We start from the raw sequence: 14,092 nt of genomic DNA on the forward strand, positions 1-14,092 counted from the left end.
TACAGTGCTGTATCAGGACACACACACACACACACACACACAGATATATACAGTGCTGTATCAGGACCAGTCACACACACACACACAGATATATACAGTGCTGTATCAGGACCACACACACACACACACAGATATACAGTGCTGTATCAGGACCAGTCACACACACACACACACAGATATATACAGTGCTGTATCAGGACCAGTCACACACACACACACACAGATATATACAGTGCTGTACTTACTGTGCAGATGCTTCGAGTCACGCTTTATCTGATTACAGTCAAAGTCACGACCCGTACAGACCGCCTGCGCCGCCCCCAGTGCCACTTCCAGTAAATAATAAATCCCAAACTCAAATCCGGTATCCGGCCTGGTGTGTTTATTAATAATAATAATAATAATAATAATAATAATAATGATGATTCCAGTCCGGCTGTCATTCTCGCAAGTGACCGCAAGGTGGAGCCGTTTCCACACAGGTGATGCGATGCTGTTTAGGAGACAAATCCACACGCAGATCAATCGCATGATGTTTTTACACAGAAAGACAAGGCCAGTGATTAACGTTATCGTGCAGCGATATGATTAAACTAACCATCTCTGTATCAAGCTACATGCTTACATTATTAATAATAATAATAACATGATGTGTTATTTTTTTTACTGTATATCCTGTATGATGCATTTCTCTGTATTTGTAGTATTATGGATTTTCTTGTATTTACTGAATCTTGTAAAGCTCTTTGTGATGGTGCTCCGCTATGAAAGGCGCTATATAAAATAAAGATTGGTTGATTGGTTGATAATATAATTATCCGGGTTGGTTTTGACGGGCGAATCTACCCCCATTCCAGTTTGAGGCAGTCGTCTGTGTGTTTTGGGGAGGGACTGCTGTCACTGACGCGCTCTTTTCCTGTCAGGATCCTGACGACGGACGGCATCGTCGACGAGGCCAAGCGGAGGCGCTACTACGAGAAGCCATGTCGCCGGAGGCAACGGGAGAACTACGAGGCGTGCCGGCGGATCTACAGCATGGAGATGGGGGGGAAGATCGCCTTCCTGATGAGCAGGAACAGGCAGGACCCCTGGGCCGGCTGCTAGACCCCCCCGTCCCCCCGTTTAACAAGCACAGTGGTACCTACAGCAGGGCTGCCAAACCTTGCTTCGGTCAAAAAGAGAGAGACCCGGGATTCTTCAGAAGTTGGGATGGAGAGAAGACTCCAGTTGCGTCTCAGTTTGATCCTCTCCTGGTTTTGACTCCTAGTTTAATTGCAGGGGTGGGAGTCAGGCTCCAGTTGCATCTCAGTTTGATTAAACTGCCCCTTTCCAGTCTCTGGTGTTTTCTTCCAAACCCAGTTCTGAATCGATTCATCATTAAACCTGATAAACATCCCTCCCTCCCTCCATCCCTCCGTCCCTCCTTCCAGACTCCCTGAAGGAGCCCCGGGTCTCGCATCAACCAACGCTGGGCGTCCCGTCGGTGTGCGTGTCTTTAGAGATTATATTCTGTGATCGTGTCATCGCAATAAAAACTTATGATTATGATGATGATTATTGTTGTTGTTATGATTTATTATTATTAGAATTGTTTGGATGGGTGTGTTTTTGTTTTTAATTATTAATGCTCCTGTAACGTTTTTGTGAGGCGTTCGTTTTCTGCAATAGACCAGAGGGAAGCTTCACCTCCAACCAATCCAACTCGCACAGTCATTGGTCAGCGGCCGACGCTCGCTGCTCCCCTCCACACTTCCAGCTCCTGGCAACACCCAGGGAACTCAGTCCCGACAGCCCAGGAAGAGAGCTCCAGACCGGGGAGAGGCTACCCCGAGCACCCCCCCTGCCACTGGTCCAAACCCAGCCTGACCTGGATCCACGCGAGCCCCATCTACGCCCCCCTGCACCCCAATATCGGCCCTGGAGTCCCGCGGCCCCCCCACAGCCTCTCGTCGAGCCCGTCCACTCAGGACAGCTCGGTGTCCTCGACCACGCCCTGGCCCCGCTTCTTGCGGGGCTGCAGTCAAGTCAGGTGCCGGAGTGTTACCGGGGCTGCTGTGCAGCGGGAGTCTGTCTCCCATCGCTGTGCTTCCCCTCGTCTCTCCTTGACTGCGACTCGCTCCCCGTCACAGTGCGACAGAGCAGCAGCGACAGCCTGATCCGAGCTCTGCAAGCGCCGGGGGAAACACACGCCTCCAACGGCTTCTTTTTGTATTTTATTTAATAAAATAAACACAATTCAAAATCAAACTCGTCAGCATTTTAATTGTTTTATTCTTTTTGAAATGTTGTGTTTGTGTGTGTGTGTGTGTGCTGTCTCTATCTCTATAGCTTTATCTATTTATCTATATTGATATATCTATCTATCTATCTGTATCTCTCTCTATCTAGCTATCTGTATCTCTATCTATCTATGATGCAATCTCTGTTTGCAGAGATGCAGAGAAAGCAGTGAGCCTTTTAAAAACCGCGACCTGATTCAGCAGAAGCAACGAAGCGTGTGCGTGTGTGTGAGTGTGCATGTGTGTGTGTGTGTGTGTGTGTGTGTGTGTGTGTGTGTGTGTGTGTGTGTGTGTGTGTGTGTGTGTGTGTGTGTGTGTGTGTGTGTGTGTGTGTGTGTGTGTGTGTGTGTGTGTGTGTGTGTGTGTGTGTGTGTGTGTGTGTGTGTGTGTGTGTGTGTGTGTGTGTGTGTGTGTGTGTGTGCGTGTGTGTGTGTGTGTGTGTGTGTGTGTGTGTGTGTGTGTGTGTGTGTGTGTGTGTGTGTGTGTGTGTGTGTGCATATCCCTGTCTCCAGAGCTCTGATGTATTTGAAGTGAATGAGAACAGCAGGGGTCCGACCCGAGTGTAAGGGGGGGGTGGGGGTTAGGTTAATGCAAGCTAGCGAGGAGGAGAGACGCGTGCACAATGCAGGCTATTGAAGGCGCCAGCTTGCATCTCGACACCGCCTCTGTACCCACTCGCGGCGTGGAAGGACTCGCATTTTTTTTCCCCAGGCACGCACGGTTTGTCACGCAGGAGTCAGCGCAGAGTTCAGGACGGTCCGAGCAGAAGCTGTATATATATTTTTTTTCAAGCTGTATGAAATGAATATTTGCGAAGCTGCATGCTGCTGTCTGGCGGTTTCGTGAAAACTACCTCACCGTGGAGCGCCGTGCGTGGGCATCTGCCGCCCCCTCCTGGCGAACTACGGAACAAATAAAAGTATTTTTAACCCGAAGTTGAAAATAAAAAAAAAACAAAACCCGCCCCCGTCACATGAGCAGGGAACGCTGCCCCGGCTCCTCCCTCGTCATGTGACAGGGGCGGGGTGATCGCGTCGGAGAGACGCTTCAATTGCACGTCGCCGCTCGCAGTTCCGTTTCCTGCAGCGCGTTGACTGCGCGTTTGCTTGTGCTTTTCTTTTTTTTTTTTTTTTTAAAGCTGTCGGAAGTTAGTGTTTCAGGACCGGACCGGACCGCCTGGGCTTTCCGGACCGCAAAGCGAGCCCGTTCGGGTCGGTACGAGGTAAGCTAAGGGGCACGCTGCTCCGGGCCCCGCGGAGCTGCACGCTGGGGTGCGACCCCCCCCCGGGGAGGCCGCCCCACGTGGGCCCCCCCCACCCCCGGGGGCCAGGGGGGGGGGGGGGGGGGGGGGGGGGGTGGGGGGCCCCCAGGGGGGGGGGGGCCCGGGGGGGGGGCCCCCCCACCCCCGGGGGGGGGGGGCCAGGGGGGGGGGAGGGGGGGGGGGGGCCCAGGGGGGGGGGCCCCCGGGGGGGTGGGGGCCCGGGGGGGGGCCAGGGGGGGGGGGGGCACAGGGGGGGGGCAGGGGGGGGGGGGTCGTGGCAATTCGGTACGACCAAACTTATTGTGCGACAGTGGCCATGGGTACGTCTTTGGGCAGGTCGTGTCGCGGACGACTTCGAGCCCCACCAGCACAACACCAACTTTGTTTGTTTGTTTGTTTGTTTGTTTGTTTGTGTTTTGTTATGACGATATCATCTGAAATCTGAGCAATATCAACAAGCTGGGTTCGTATCGTGCCAGAGGAGAGCGCGATCAGGATGTCGCGATTACAGAGTCAGGGTCTCGGTGCAGTTTCACTTTGCAAGGCAGTTTTGCTTCATGTGGTTCTTCAGTCACTTCGTTGCTCGGTGTCCGCGGTTTGATGAGACTGTGTTGGTGTGTGTGTGTGTGTGTGTGTGTGTGTGTGTGTGGTGTGTGTGTGTGTTGTTATGACACACTGACTGAGCCATACTGATGACACTGTGTGTAACTACTGAGACCACGTCGATTCAGTGTGTCGCGACGTGACAGAGTCAGGGTCTGTTGATGTTTCTGTGTGCAAGGCACACACAACACTGTGGACACAGGTGTTGACACTACTGTCTGGTGTCCGCACACCATGACTGAGACACACACCACAACACTACTGACACACAACACTGAGGACACACACAACTACTGAGACACACTCTGTGTGACACACACACTACACACACTGTGTGTGACACACAACAACTGATGACACACACAATGACTGTGTGTGTGACTACTGAGTGTGGTGTGTGTTGATGACTCTGTGTGTGTTGATGACTCTGTGTGTGTGTGTGATGACTCTGTGTGTGATGACTGTGTGTGTGTGTGTGTTGATGACTGTGTTGATGACCCTGTGTGTGTTGATGACTCTGTGTGTGTGTGTGTTGTGTTGATGTGTGTGTGTGTGTTGATGACCCTGTGTGTGTTGATGACTCTGTGTGTGTGTGTGTTGTGACTCTGACTGTGTGTTGATGACTGTGTGTGTGTTGATGACTCTGTGTGTGTTGATGACTCTGTGTGTGTTGTGATGACTGTGTGTTGATGACGGTGTTGATGACCCTGTGTGTGTTGATGACTCTGTGTGTGTGTGTGTATGTGTGATGACTCTGTGTGTGTTGATGACTGTGTGTGTTGATGACTCTGTGTGTGCTGATGACTCTCTGCTGCTCTCCTCCCCCTGCAGCGATGTCTCTCTCGAAGAGGGAGCTGGACGAGCTCAAGCCGTGGGTTGAGAAGACGGTGAAGCGAGTCCTGGGCTTCTCTGAGCCCACCGTGGTCACGGCCGCCCTGCACTGCGTGGGCAAGGGGCTGGACAAGCGCAAGACCAGCGGTGAGTGACCGGGACACAGCAGGCATCCGTGCCGAGCACCAGGGGGTTCCTCTACAGCCCTAGCTCTAAACAGTAATAATAATAATGATGACGATGATGCCGAAAGCAAAGTGTTCTGAGACTCGTTCCAAACCCTCATTCCCCCAGACCAGCTGAAGCCGTTCCTGGACGAGTCGACGGTGAAGTTCGTGGACAAGCTGTTTGAGGCGGTGGAGGAGGGGAGGAGCTCCCGCCACTCCAAATCCAGCAGCGAGAAACACCGGAAGAGAGACCTGAAGGTACGGGGCGGGGCGGGGTTCACTTCCAATTGCAAATGTGCAGTTCTGTAACGAATTGCAGTGAGGTTGTAGTTGTGTGATTGTGTTGAATTGCAGTGAGGTTGTAGTTGTGTGATTGTGTTGAATCGCAGTTGCAGTGTAGTTGTGTGATTGTGTTGAATCGCAGTTGCAGTGTAGTTGTGTGATTCTGTGTTGAATCGCAGTTGCAGTGTAGTTGTGTGATTCTGTGTTGAATCGCAGTTGCAGTGTAGTTGTGTGATTCTGTGTTGAATCGCAGTTGCAGTGTAGTTGTTTGATTCTGTGTTGAATCGCAGTTGCAGTGTAGTTGTGTGATTCTGTGTTGAGTCGCAGTTGCAGGTTTTGTTTGAAATGATAAATGAGATGAAGTTCTCCTAGTTCGTTCCTCTCTCTGTACCTGTGATCACAGCTCTGGTTTATTTTCGCATGAAGGGAGCATTGCTGTGTAATGGAGTCTTTGAATGCCTTCCCTGCAGAACTGTGTTAGAGGCTTGAAGATCTGAGACCTCAATTATCTACGTTTTCTATAATTGTATTATCAGTCCCTGGAGTGAAGCACGCTGCAGCCAGCCAGCCCTGATGAAGCACAGGTTTGTTTGTAATTGAGAGCGCTGGGTGTGTTTTGTCTGGTAACATTGCTGTGTCTCCCCTGTTTCTCCAGGAGGTGTTTGGGGATGACCCTGAGATTTCCCGTGAGCCCACGGCGGGTGGGGGGCCCCGGGCCGCCGGGGGCCCGGCCCGGGCCGGTGAAGAAGAAGAGCTCTCTGCCCCGCTTCGAGGAGGTGGCGGGGGCGGGAGGTCCTGCCAGCGCCCCCCTCGGAGAGCCCGGGCATGCTCACCAAAAGGCAGGTCCGTCCCACTGCAGGGAGATTCCCCAATGGAACTGTTACTCCTCGGGGTTACTTAGAGTCCCAAAGGGAGGAGGGGAGTCTATTCATTACGCTCAGGGTCTGTGCAAACACACAATGTTGAGCGCCCTGGGCCCGTAGACGTCTGGTTTCAGGACCCCAGTGCAGGGAGGGAGTCTTCAGATCTAAGGTTATAACGTACTGTCTCCGGTCCTCAAACTCGAGCCAACTTGAGACGTGGGTCAGGAGACCCTGCTGCACCCAGTCCTGGGGTTCAGAACTCCCCTCAGTCTATTATTATTAATATTGCAATGATCAGGAGCCAGGAGTTTGAGCAGGGTTAGAAACTCACACTAGCCCTGCTGCTGCTGCTGCACCCAGTCCTGGGGTTCAGAGCTCCCCTCAATGAAGTCTATATTATTATTAATATTGCAATGATCAGGAGCCAGGAGTTTGAGCAGGGTTAGAAACTCACACTAGCCCTGCTGCTGCTGCTGCACCCAGTCCTGGGGTTCAGAGCTCCCCTCAATGAAGTCTATTATTATTAATATTGCAATGATCAGGAGCCAGGAGTTTGAGCAGGGTTAGAAACTCACACTAGCCCTGCTGCTGCTGCTGCACCCAGTCCTGGGGTTCAGAGCTCCCCTCAGTGAAGTCCAGTATTATTAGTATTAATATTGCAGTGATGAATTCTCCGGGTCTCTCTTCAGATCAAGCAGATGATGGAAGCCGCCACACGACAGATCGAGGAGCGCAAGAAGCAGCTCAGCTTCGTGGCTCCCGTCCCGCTGCCTCCGGTGAGGGGGGGGGAGGGGAGGGAGGGGGTGTGTGTGTGTCTGTATATGTCAGTTCTTCACATTGTGAAGCTGCAGGATCTTTTTTCTGTTTGATTTTGCTTCGTTTGGTAAATGGTAGCTTTCCTTTTAAATATTAATGAGTCCATCAGCTAAAATGCCTAACTATGATCTCTCTCTCTCTCTGCAGAGGGTCCCTGCTGTTCAGCCAGAGGCCCCCACTAGGGGGCAGTCCATCGCTCCCTCTCAGGCCGCCACCTTCATGAACGACGCCATCGAGAAGGCCAAGAAGGCGGCAGAGCTGCAGGCGCGCATCCAATCACAGCTCGCCATGAAGCCGGGCATTCTGGGAAGCCTGGCCACCGGCAACACCAACCTGGTGGCACTGGCTAACCTCCACGCCATGGGCATCGCACTGCCGTGAGTACAGAGACACGCACACAGCATGGGCATCGCACTGCCGTGAGTACAGAGACGCGCACACAGCATGGGCATCGCACTGCCGTGAGTACAGAGACACGCACACAGCATGGGCATCGCACTGCCGTGAGTACAGAGACGCGCACACAGCATGGGCATCGCACTGCCGTGAGTACAGAGACACGCACACAGCATGGGCATCGCACTGCCGTGAGTACAGAGACACGCACACAGCATGGGCATCGCACTGCCGTGAGTACAGAGACACGCACACAGCATGGGCATCGCACTGCCGTGAGTACAGAGACACGCACACAGCATGGGCATCGCACTGCCGTGAGTACAGAGACGCGCACACAGCATGGGCATCGCACTGCCGTGAGTACAGAGACGCGCGCACAGCATGGGCATCGCACTGCCGTGAGTACAGAGACGCGCACACAGCATGGGCATCGCACTGCCGTGAGTACAGAGACACGCGCACAGCATGGGCATCGCACTGCCGTGAGTACAGAGACACGCGCACAGCATGGGCATCGCACTGCCGTGAGCACACACATGGGCATCGCACTGCCGTGAGTACAGAGACACGCACACAGCATGGGCATCGCACTGCCGTGAGTACAGAGACACGCACACAGCATGGGCATCGCACTGCCGTGAGTACAGAGACACGCGCACAGCATGGGCATCGCACTGCCGTGAGTACAGAGACACGCGCACAGCATGGGCATCGCACTGCCGTGAGTACAGAGACGCGCGCACAGCATGGGCATCGCACTGCCGTGAGTACAGACACACACACACACACACACACTGTGCAATATTGTATGAACTATAATAGAAATGTCACTGCACTGCGCGCGCGTGTGTGTGTGTGTGTGTGTGTGTACCGTTATTTCATTATTTTGCAATGCACAGGCACAGGAGATGATGATGAGGATAATTAATATAAAAACCCTCTCCCCCTCAGGAAGGTGGAGTCCCGGGACGTGTCGAAGCCCTCTCCCCTCATTCTGGACGAGCTGGGGCGCACGGTGGACGCCAGCGGGAAGGAGATTGAGCTCACTCATCGCATGCCCACCCTGAAGGCCAACATCCGCGCGGTGAAGCGGGAGCAGTTCAAGCAGCAGCTGCGGGAGCGCCCCTCCGAGGAGCTGGAGTCCACCGCCTACTTCGACCCGCGCGTGCCCGCCCTCCCCGCGCAGAGAGCCCGCCGCGGGTTTAAATTCAACGAGAAGGGCCGCTTCGAGAAGATCGCGCAGCGCATTCGCACCAAGGTGAGCGGGAGGGGGGCGAGTTTAGGGGCTTTGAATTTTTTGGTTATTTTCGTTGTTGGATTATAACCTAACCTCCGAATGCCCCCCTCCAGGCCCAGCTAGAGAAGCTGCAGACGGAGATCGCTCAGGCTGCTAAGAAGACAGGGATCCAGGCCTCCACCAGGCTGGCTCTCATCACCCCCAAGAAGGAGCTGATGGAGGGGGAGGTGCCTGAGCTGGAGTGGTGGGACTCGTACATCTTCCCAGCAGGCATGGAGCCGTGAGTGCGCTGAGATACTTCTGACTCGCTCCCTCGCTCTCTCACTCCCTGTCTACCTGACTCGCTCCCTCGCTCTCTCACTCCCTCCTACCTGACTCTCCCTCGCTCTCTCACTCCCTGACTCGCTCCCTCGCTCTCTCACTCCCTGTCTACCTGACTCGCTCCCTCGCTCTCTCACTCCCTGTCTACCTGACTCGCTCCCTCGCTCTCTCACTCCCTGTCTACCTGACTCGCTCCCTCGCTCTCTCACTCCCTGTCTACCTGACTCGCTCCCTTGCTCTCTCACTCAGTCTGTCTGACTCGCTGTCTAATGAAAACGAACTCTGTGGGATAACCTAATCTGAATGGAGCATCCTGCACAGATGTATCTGACCCCAGGAAACCTGAGAACCTGTCTAATGAAAACGAACTCTTTGGGATAACCAATCTGGTGGAGCATCCTGCACAGATGAGCCCTCCAGGTAAGCAGAGCTGCATGCCTGCCCTCACCTGTGTGTGGAGCTGGAGGTGTGACACTCGCAGTGGTGGGCTGGGTGGAGCTGGAGGTGTGACACTCGCAGTGGTGGGCTGGGGAAAAGCACAGAGAGGTCTGGTAAAGCATAGGGAAGCATTGTAAAGCACAGAGAGGTCTGGTAAAGCATAGGGAAGCATTGTAAAGCACAGAGAGGTCTGGTAAAGCATAGGGAAGCATTGTAAAGCACAGAGAGGTCTGGTAAAGCATAGGGAAGCATTGTAAAGCACAGAGAGGTCTGGTAAAGCACAGGGAAGCATTGTAAAGCACAGAGAGGTCTGGTAAAGCATAGGGAAGCATTGTAAAGCACAGAGAGGTCTGGTAAAGCATAGGGAAGCATTGTAAAGCACAGAGAGGTCTGGTAAAGCATAGGGAAGCATTGTAAAGCACAGAGAGGTCTGGTAAAGCATAGGGAAGCATTGTAAAGCACAGAGAGGTCTGGTAAAGCACAGGGAAGCATTGTAAAGCACAGAGAGGTCTGGTAAAGCATAGGGAAGCATTGTAAAGCACAGAGAGGTCTGGTAAAGCATAGGGAAGCATTGTAAAACACAGAGAGGTCTGGTAAAGCATAGGGAAGCATTGTAAAGCACAGAGAGGTCTGGTAAAGCACAGGGAAGCATTGTAAAGCACAGGGAGGTCTGGTAAAGCATAGGGAAACACAGGGAGGTCTGGTAAAGCATAGGGAAGCATTGTAAAGCACAGAGAGGTCTGGTAAAGCACAGGGAAGCATTGTAAAGCACAGGGAGGTCTGGTAAAGCATATTGATGAACACGACAGACTGCACAATGAGGTTTTGTAAGCACTCCCTCCCCCTGCAGTGGGCTCAGGCGCGCCGGTGGCTCTGGGCGTGCTCCTCACCAAGAAGGAGCAGAAGAAGTTGAGGAGGCAGACCCGGCGCGAGGGGCAGAAGGAGCTGCAGGAGAAAGTGAGGCTGGGACTGATGCCCCCCCCAGAGCCCAAAGGTACCCCCCCTCCCCATCCAGAAAGACTGTGTGCACCCTGTACACCCCCCCGCCCCTCGGAGATCTAAAATCACCAACCCCATGTCTTCATCATCGGTGGCAGTACTGTATGTGTGTGTAGATTGATTAGATAGAGAGAGAGAGATGGACAGATAGCAACACCTCATTTCCCAAATGTGTCCCAGGCTCCTCAAACACTTACCCCCCCCCTCTCCCGCAGTACGGATCTCCAATCTGATGCGAGTGCTGGGAACGGAGGCTGTCCAGGACCCCACGAAAGTGGAGGCGCACGTCCGAGCACAGATGGCAAAGAGGCAGAAGTAAGTGCTGGAGAGTGCGTGCGTGTGTGTATTATTTTTTGTGAAAGGTAAGAACAATGGCAATCCAGCGCAGGTTGCTTTAGCTGATTTTATAGAAGACAGCGACAGTATATTGGTGAGCAGTGGGATATTCACACAGCTAGATGGAGCAGAGATGGGAATCAGACTCCTATTGCACAGCAGTGTCACCCAGTCCAGGTTTCACTAGCAGCTTGATCAGCTCAGGTGTGTCTGATTATTAAACTGATTATTTTTTTTGTCCACCCCCGCCCCCTCAGAGCTCACGAAGAGGCGAATGCAGCTCGCAAACTGACCACAGAGCAGCGCAAAGAGAAGAAAGCGAAGAAGCTGAGAGAGGACTTGAGCCATGGAGTGCATATAGCAGTGTACAGGTGAGCAGCCTGACAGCCTGGAGCACAACTCACTGTGCTGCATATGTTACGTTCGTATAGTTTGTTGTGTTTTTGTGTGTTTTTCTTTCTTTTGGGATGGGAGTGAGACTCCTGTTGCACAGCAGTGTCGCCCGGTCCAGGTTTCACTGCCAGCAGCTTGATCAGCCCCAGTGTGTGTGCAGGAAACCCAATTCTTTGTGTGTGTGTGTTTTGCAGAATCAGAAACTTGACGGACCCCGCTAAGAAGTTTAAAGTGGAAGCCAATGCTGGGCAGCTCTACCTGACGGGCACGGTGGTTCTGCGCAGGGATGTGAACGTCGTCGTGGTCGAGGGAGGTGAGCGGCTCGGAGCCCAGGGTGCGGGCGGCTCGGAGCCCAGGGTGCGGGCGGCTCGGAGCCCAGGGTGCGGGCGGCTCGGAGCCCTGGGTGCGGGCGGCTCGGAGCCCTGGGTGCGGGCGGCTCGGAGCCCAGGGAGCGGGCGGCTCGGAGCCCAGGGAGCGGGCGGCTCGGAGCCCAGGGGCCGAGTGTACCGTGTGTAATGAGTTTGTAACCCTGCTGTAGTGTCACAGGGAGGCGCTGTGTAATGAATGCCTCTCACTTTCCTGTTTGTGTTCCTCAAGGTCCCAAAGCACAGAAGAAGTTCAAGCGGTTGATGCTTCACAGGATTAAGTGGGATGAACAGAGGAACTCCAAGCGCGGCGGTAACAATCCTGAATTCTCTTTCGACTTCTTCTGTCCCTTTTCTCTACACACACACACAGTTCTGCCAGGGCTGGGAATCAGACTCCTATTGCACAGCAGACACACCCAGTCCAGGTTTCACTAGCAGCTTGATCAGCCCCAGTGTGTCTAGCTAACAAGCTCAGGTGTGTCTGATTATTAAACTCGCAGTGAAACCAGGACTGGATCACACTGCTGTGCAGCAGGAGTCTCATTATTGAGTCTTATTTCTATTTCCATCCTAACTTCTGAACTTAAACCTTCACCTCCACCTAACTCTGAAGCTTGATGGTCCTGCGTTTAAAGAAAAGGGGGCTTGATACCAGGAGGTTCAAATCCCAGCTCAGCCACTGACTCTGTGTGTGTGTGCGTGCGTGTGTGTGTGTGTGTGTGTGTGTCTGTGTGTGTGTGTGTGTGTGACCCTGAGCGAGTCGCTTCACCTCCTTGTGCTCCGTCCTTCGGACAAGACGTGAAACAAACGAGGTCCTATTGGAAGAGACTCTGCAGCAGCAGCAGGAGTTGTTGACGATGCAGAGTTCACCCCCCTGGTCTCTGCAAGTTGCTTTCATCATAATAATAATAATAATATAACAGTAACTCTGCTGTTTCTGTGACAGACCCTGACGGTTCAGACGATGAAGCTGCCAAGAAGCCGAACAAGTGCTGCCTGGTGTGGGAGGTGAGTCTGGATCGCCCTGAACGGTGACCCTGGCCCGGCTCGCCCTGAACGGTGACCCTGGCCCGGCTCGCCCTGAGCGGTGACCCTCGCCCTGATTTCTGCAGACAGCTCCTTTCCTTTTTGTTTTTGTTTCTGAGGTTTTGTTTGTTTATTGCAGGGCACCGCGAAGGACAGAAGCTTCGGGGATATCAAATTCAAACAGTGCCCGACGGAGAACATGGCCAGGGAACATTTCAAAAAGCACGGCGCGGAGCACTACTGGGACCTGGCACTGAGCGAGTCGGTTCTGGAGTCCACTGAGGACTGAGGAGGGCTCAGGAGTGCCAGACACACACACACACACACACACACAGAGAGAGAGAGAGAGAGAGACAGACTGGGACAGCTCCGAAAACCAGGACAGGAACAGTAATCGCAGCCGCGCTCTCTGGAAATGGCAAACGTTCAGATCGTGGTTTGTTTTGTTTTGTTTTTCTCTCAGTCCTAGAAGGCCGGGTTCTGCAGTTCCACACGCTGCAGGACGATCCCGGCCGCGAGAGTTTTATTTTAATATCTGTTATTTTTTTTTGTTTAAGTGTCTGGGTGAGAGATTATAGAAGTGCATGATCCTCTGCAATAAAACAAACAAACAAAAACTCCAGCCTTCATTTAGAGTGATCGCGTTGCTTTTCATTTTAATATTGTCGTCTGACAGCAACAAAAAATACTTTCTTTTTCAAAGAGAGAAATCCACACACAAACATTAAAACCTGTTATTAAACTGTCTGTATTGTACAGAAGCAAGCTGCTGTGTAAAATGAATTCTAGAATTAGAGACCCCCCCGTGTAAAACAATGCAAAAAAAAAACCTGAAACATTTTCAATGAGAAATATGATGTCTCCAAAACCACTGGTTTGTTTCTAGTTTCAGTATTTCGTGCATTGAAAGGGTTAAGTAACTCCGCCCCGTCAGTGTGTGTGTGTGTGTGTGTGTGTGTGTGTGTGTGTGGTGTGGGGGGGGGGGGGGTGGGGGAGTTCTCACACCTGCTCTGCCCCCTGTGTGAGGGAGGAGGGAGGGGGAGGGGGGGTGAAGAGAGTTCTAGAGTTCTCACACCTGCTCCGCCCCCTGTGTGAGGGAGGAGGGAGGGGGGGGTGAAGAGAGTTCTAGAGTTCTCACACCTGCTCTGCCCCCTGTGTGAGGGAGGAGGAGGGGGGGGGGGGGAAGAGAGTTCTAGAGTTCTCACACCTGCTCCGCCCCCTGTGTGAGGGAGGAGGGAGGGGGGTGAAGAGAGTTCTAGAGTTCTCACACCTGCTCCGCCCCCTGTGTGAGGGAGGAGGGAGAGGGAGGAGGAGAGGGGGTGAAGAGAGAGAGTTCTCACACCTGCTCTGCCCCCTGTGTGAGGGAGGAGGGAGGGGGTTGAAGAGAGTTCTAGAGTTCTCACACCTGCTCTGCCCCCTGTGTGAGGGAGGAGGGAGGGGGTTGAAGAGAGTTCTAGAGTTCTCACACCTGCT

General features: G+C 53.2%; 2 protein-coding genes across 2 annotated transcripts in view; both read left to right on the forward strand.

The window, feature by feature from the left end:
- Positions 1-1,554, forward strand: part of mrps21 (mitochondrial ribosomal protein S21) — a 2,632-nt gene extending 1,078 nt beyond the window's left edge. Inside the window, exon 2 of the mRNA XM_041238903.1 lies at positions 924-1,554. Coding sequence (XP_041094837.1) covers positions 924-1,104 — 181 coding nt within the window. The 3' untranslated portion in view covers positions 1,105-1,554. The remainder of the gene's footprint in view (positions 1-923) is intronic.
- A 1,773-nt stretch (positions 1,555-3,327) lies between these two features.
- Positions 3,328-13,241, forward strand: prpf3 (PRP3 pre-mRNA processing factor 3 homolog (yeast)). Its single transcript, XM_041239036.1, is given in 18 exon segments — positions 3,328-3,501; positions 4,975-5,121; positions 5,269-5,399; positions 6,079-6,138; positions 6,173-6,201; positions 6,203-6,266; positions 6,976-7,062; positions 7,250-7,479; positions 8,453-8,759; positions 8,852-9,018; positions 9,397-9,479; positions 10,348-10,491; positions 10,712-10,811; positions 11,090-11,203; positions 11,420-11,538; positions 11,823-11,903; positions 12,540-12,601; positions 12,759-13,241. Coding segments are annotated over 17 exon segments (2,073 nt in total). The 5' UTR covers positions 3,328-3,501; positions 4,975-4,976; the 3' UTR covers positions 12,909-13,241.
- The last annotated feature ends 851 nt before the right edge of the window (positions 13,242-14,092 follow it).

The sequence above is a fragment of the Polyodon spathula genome, chromosome 51, assembly GCF_017654505.1.
Source record: "Polyodon spathula isolate WHYD16114869_AA chromosome 51, ASM1765450v1, whole genome shotgun sequence".
Classification (NCBI taxonomy): domain Eukaryota; kingdom Metazoa; phylum Chordata; class Actinopteri; order Acipenseriformes; family Polyodontidae; genus Polyodon; species Polyodon spathula.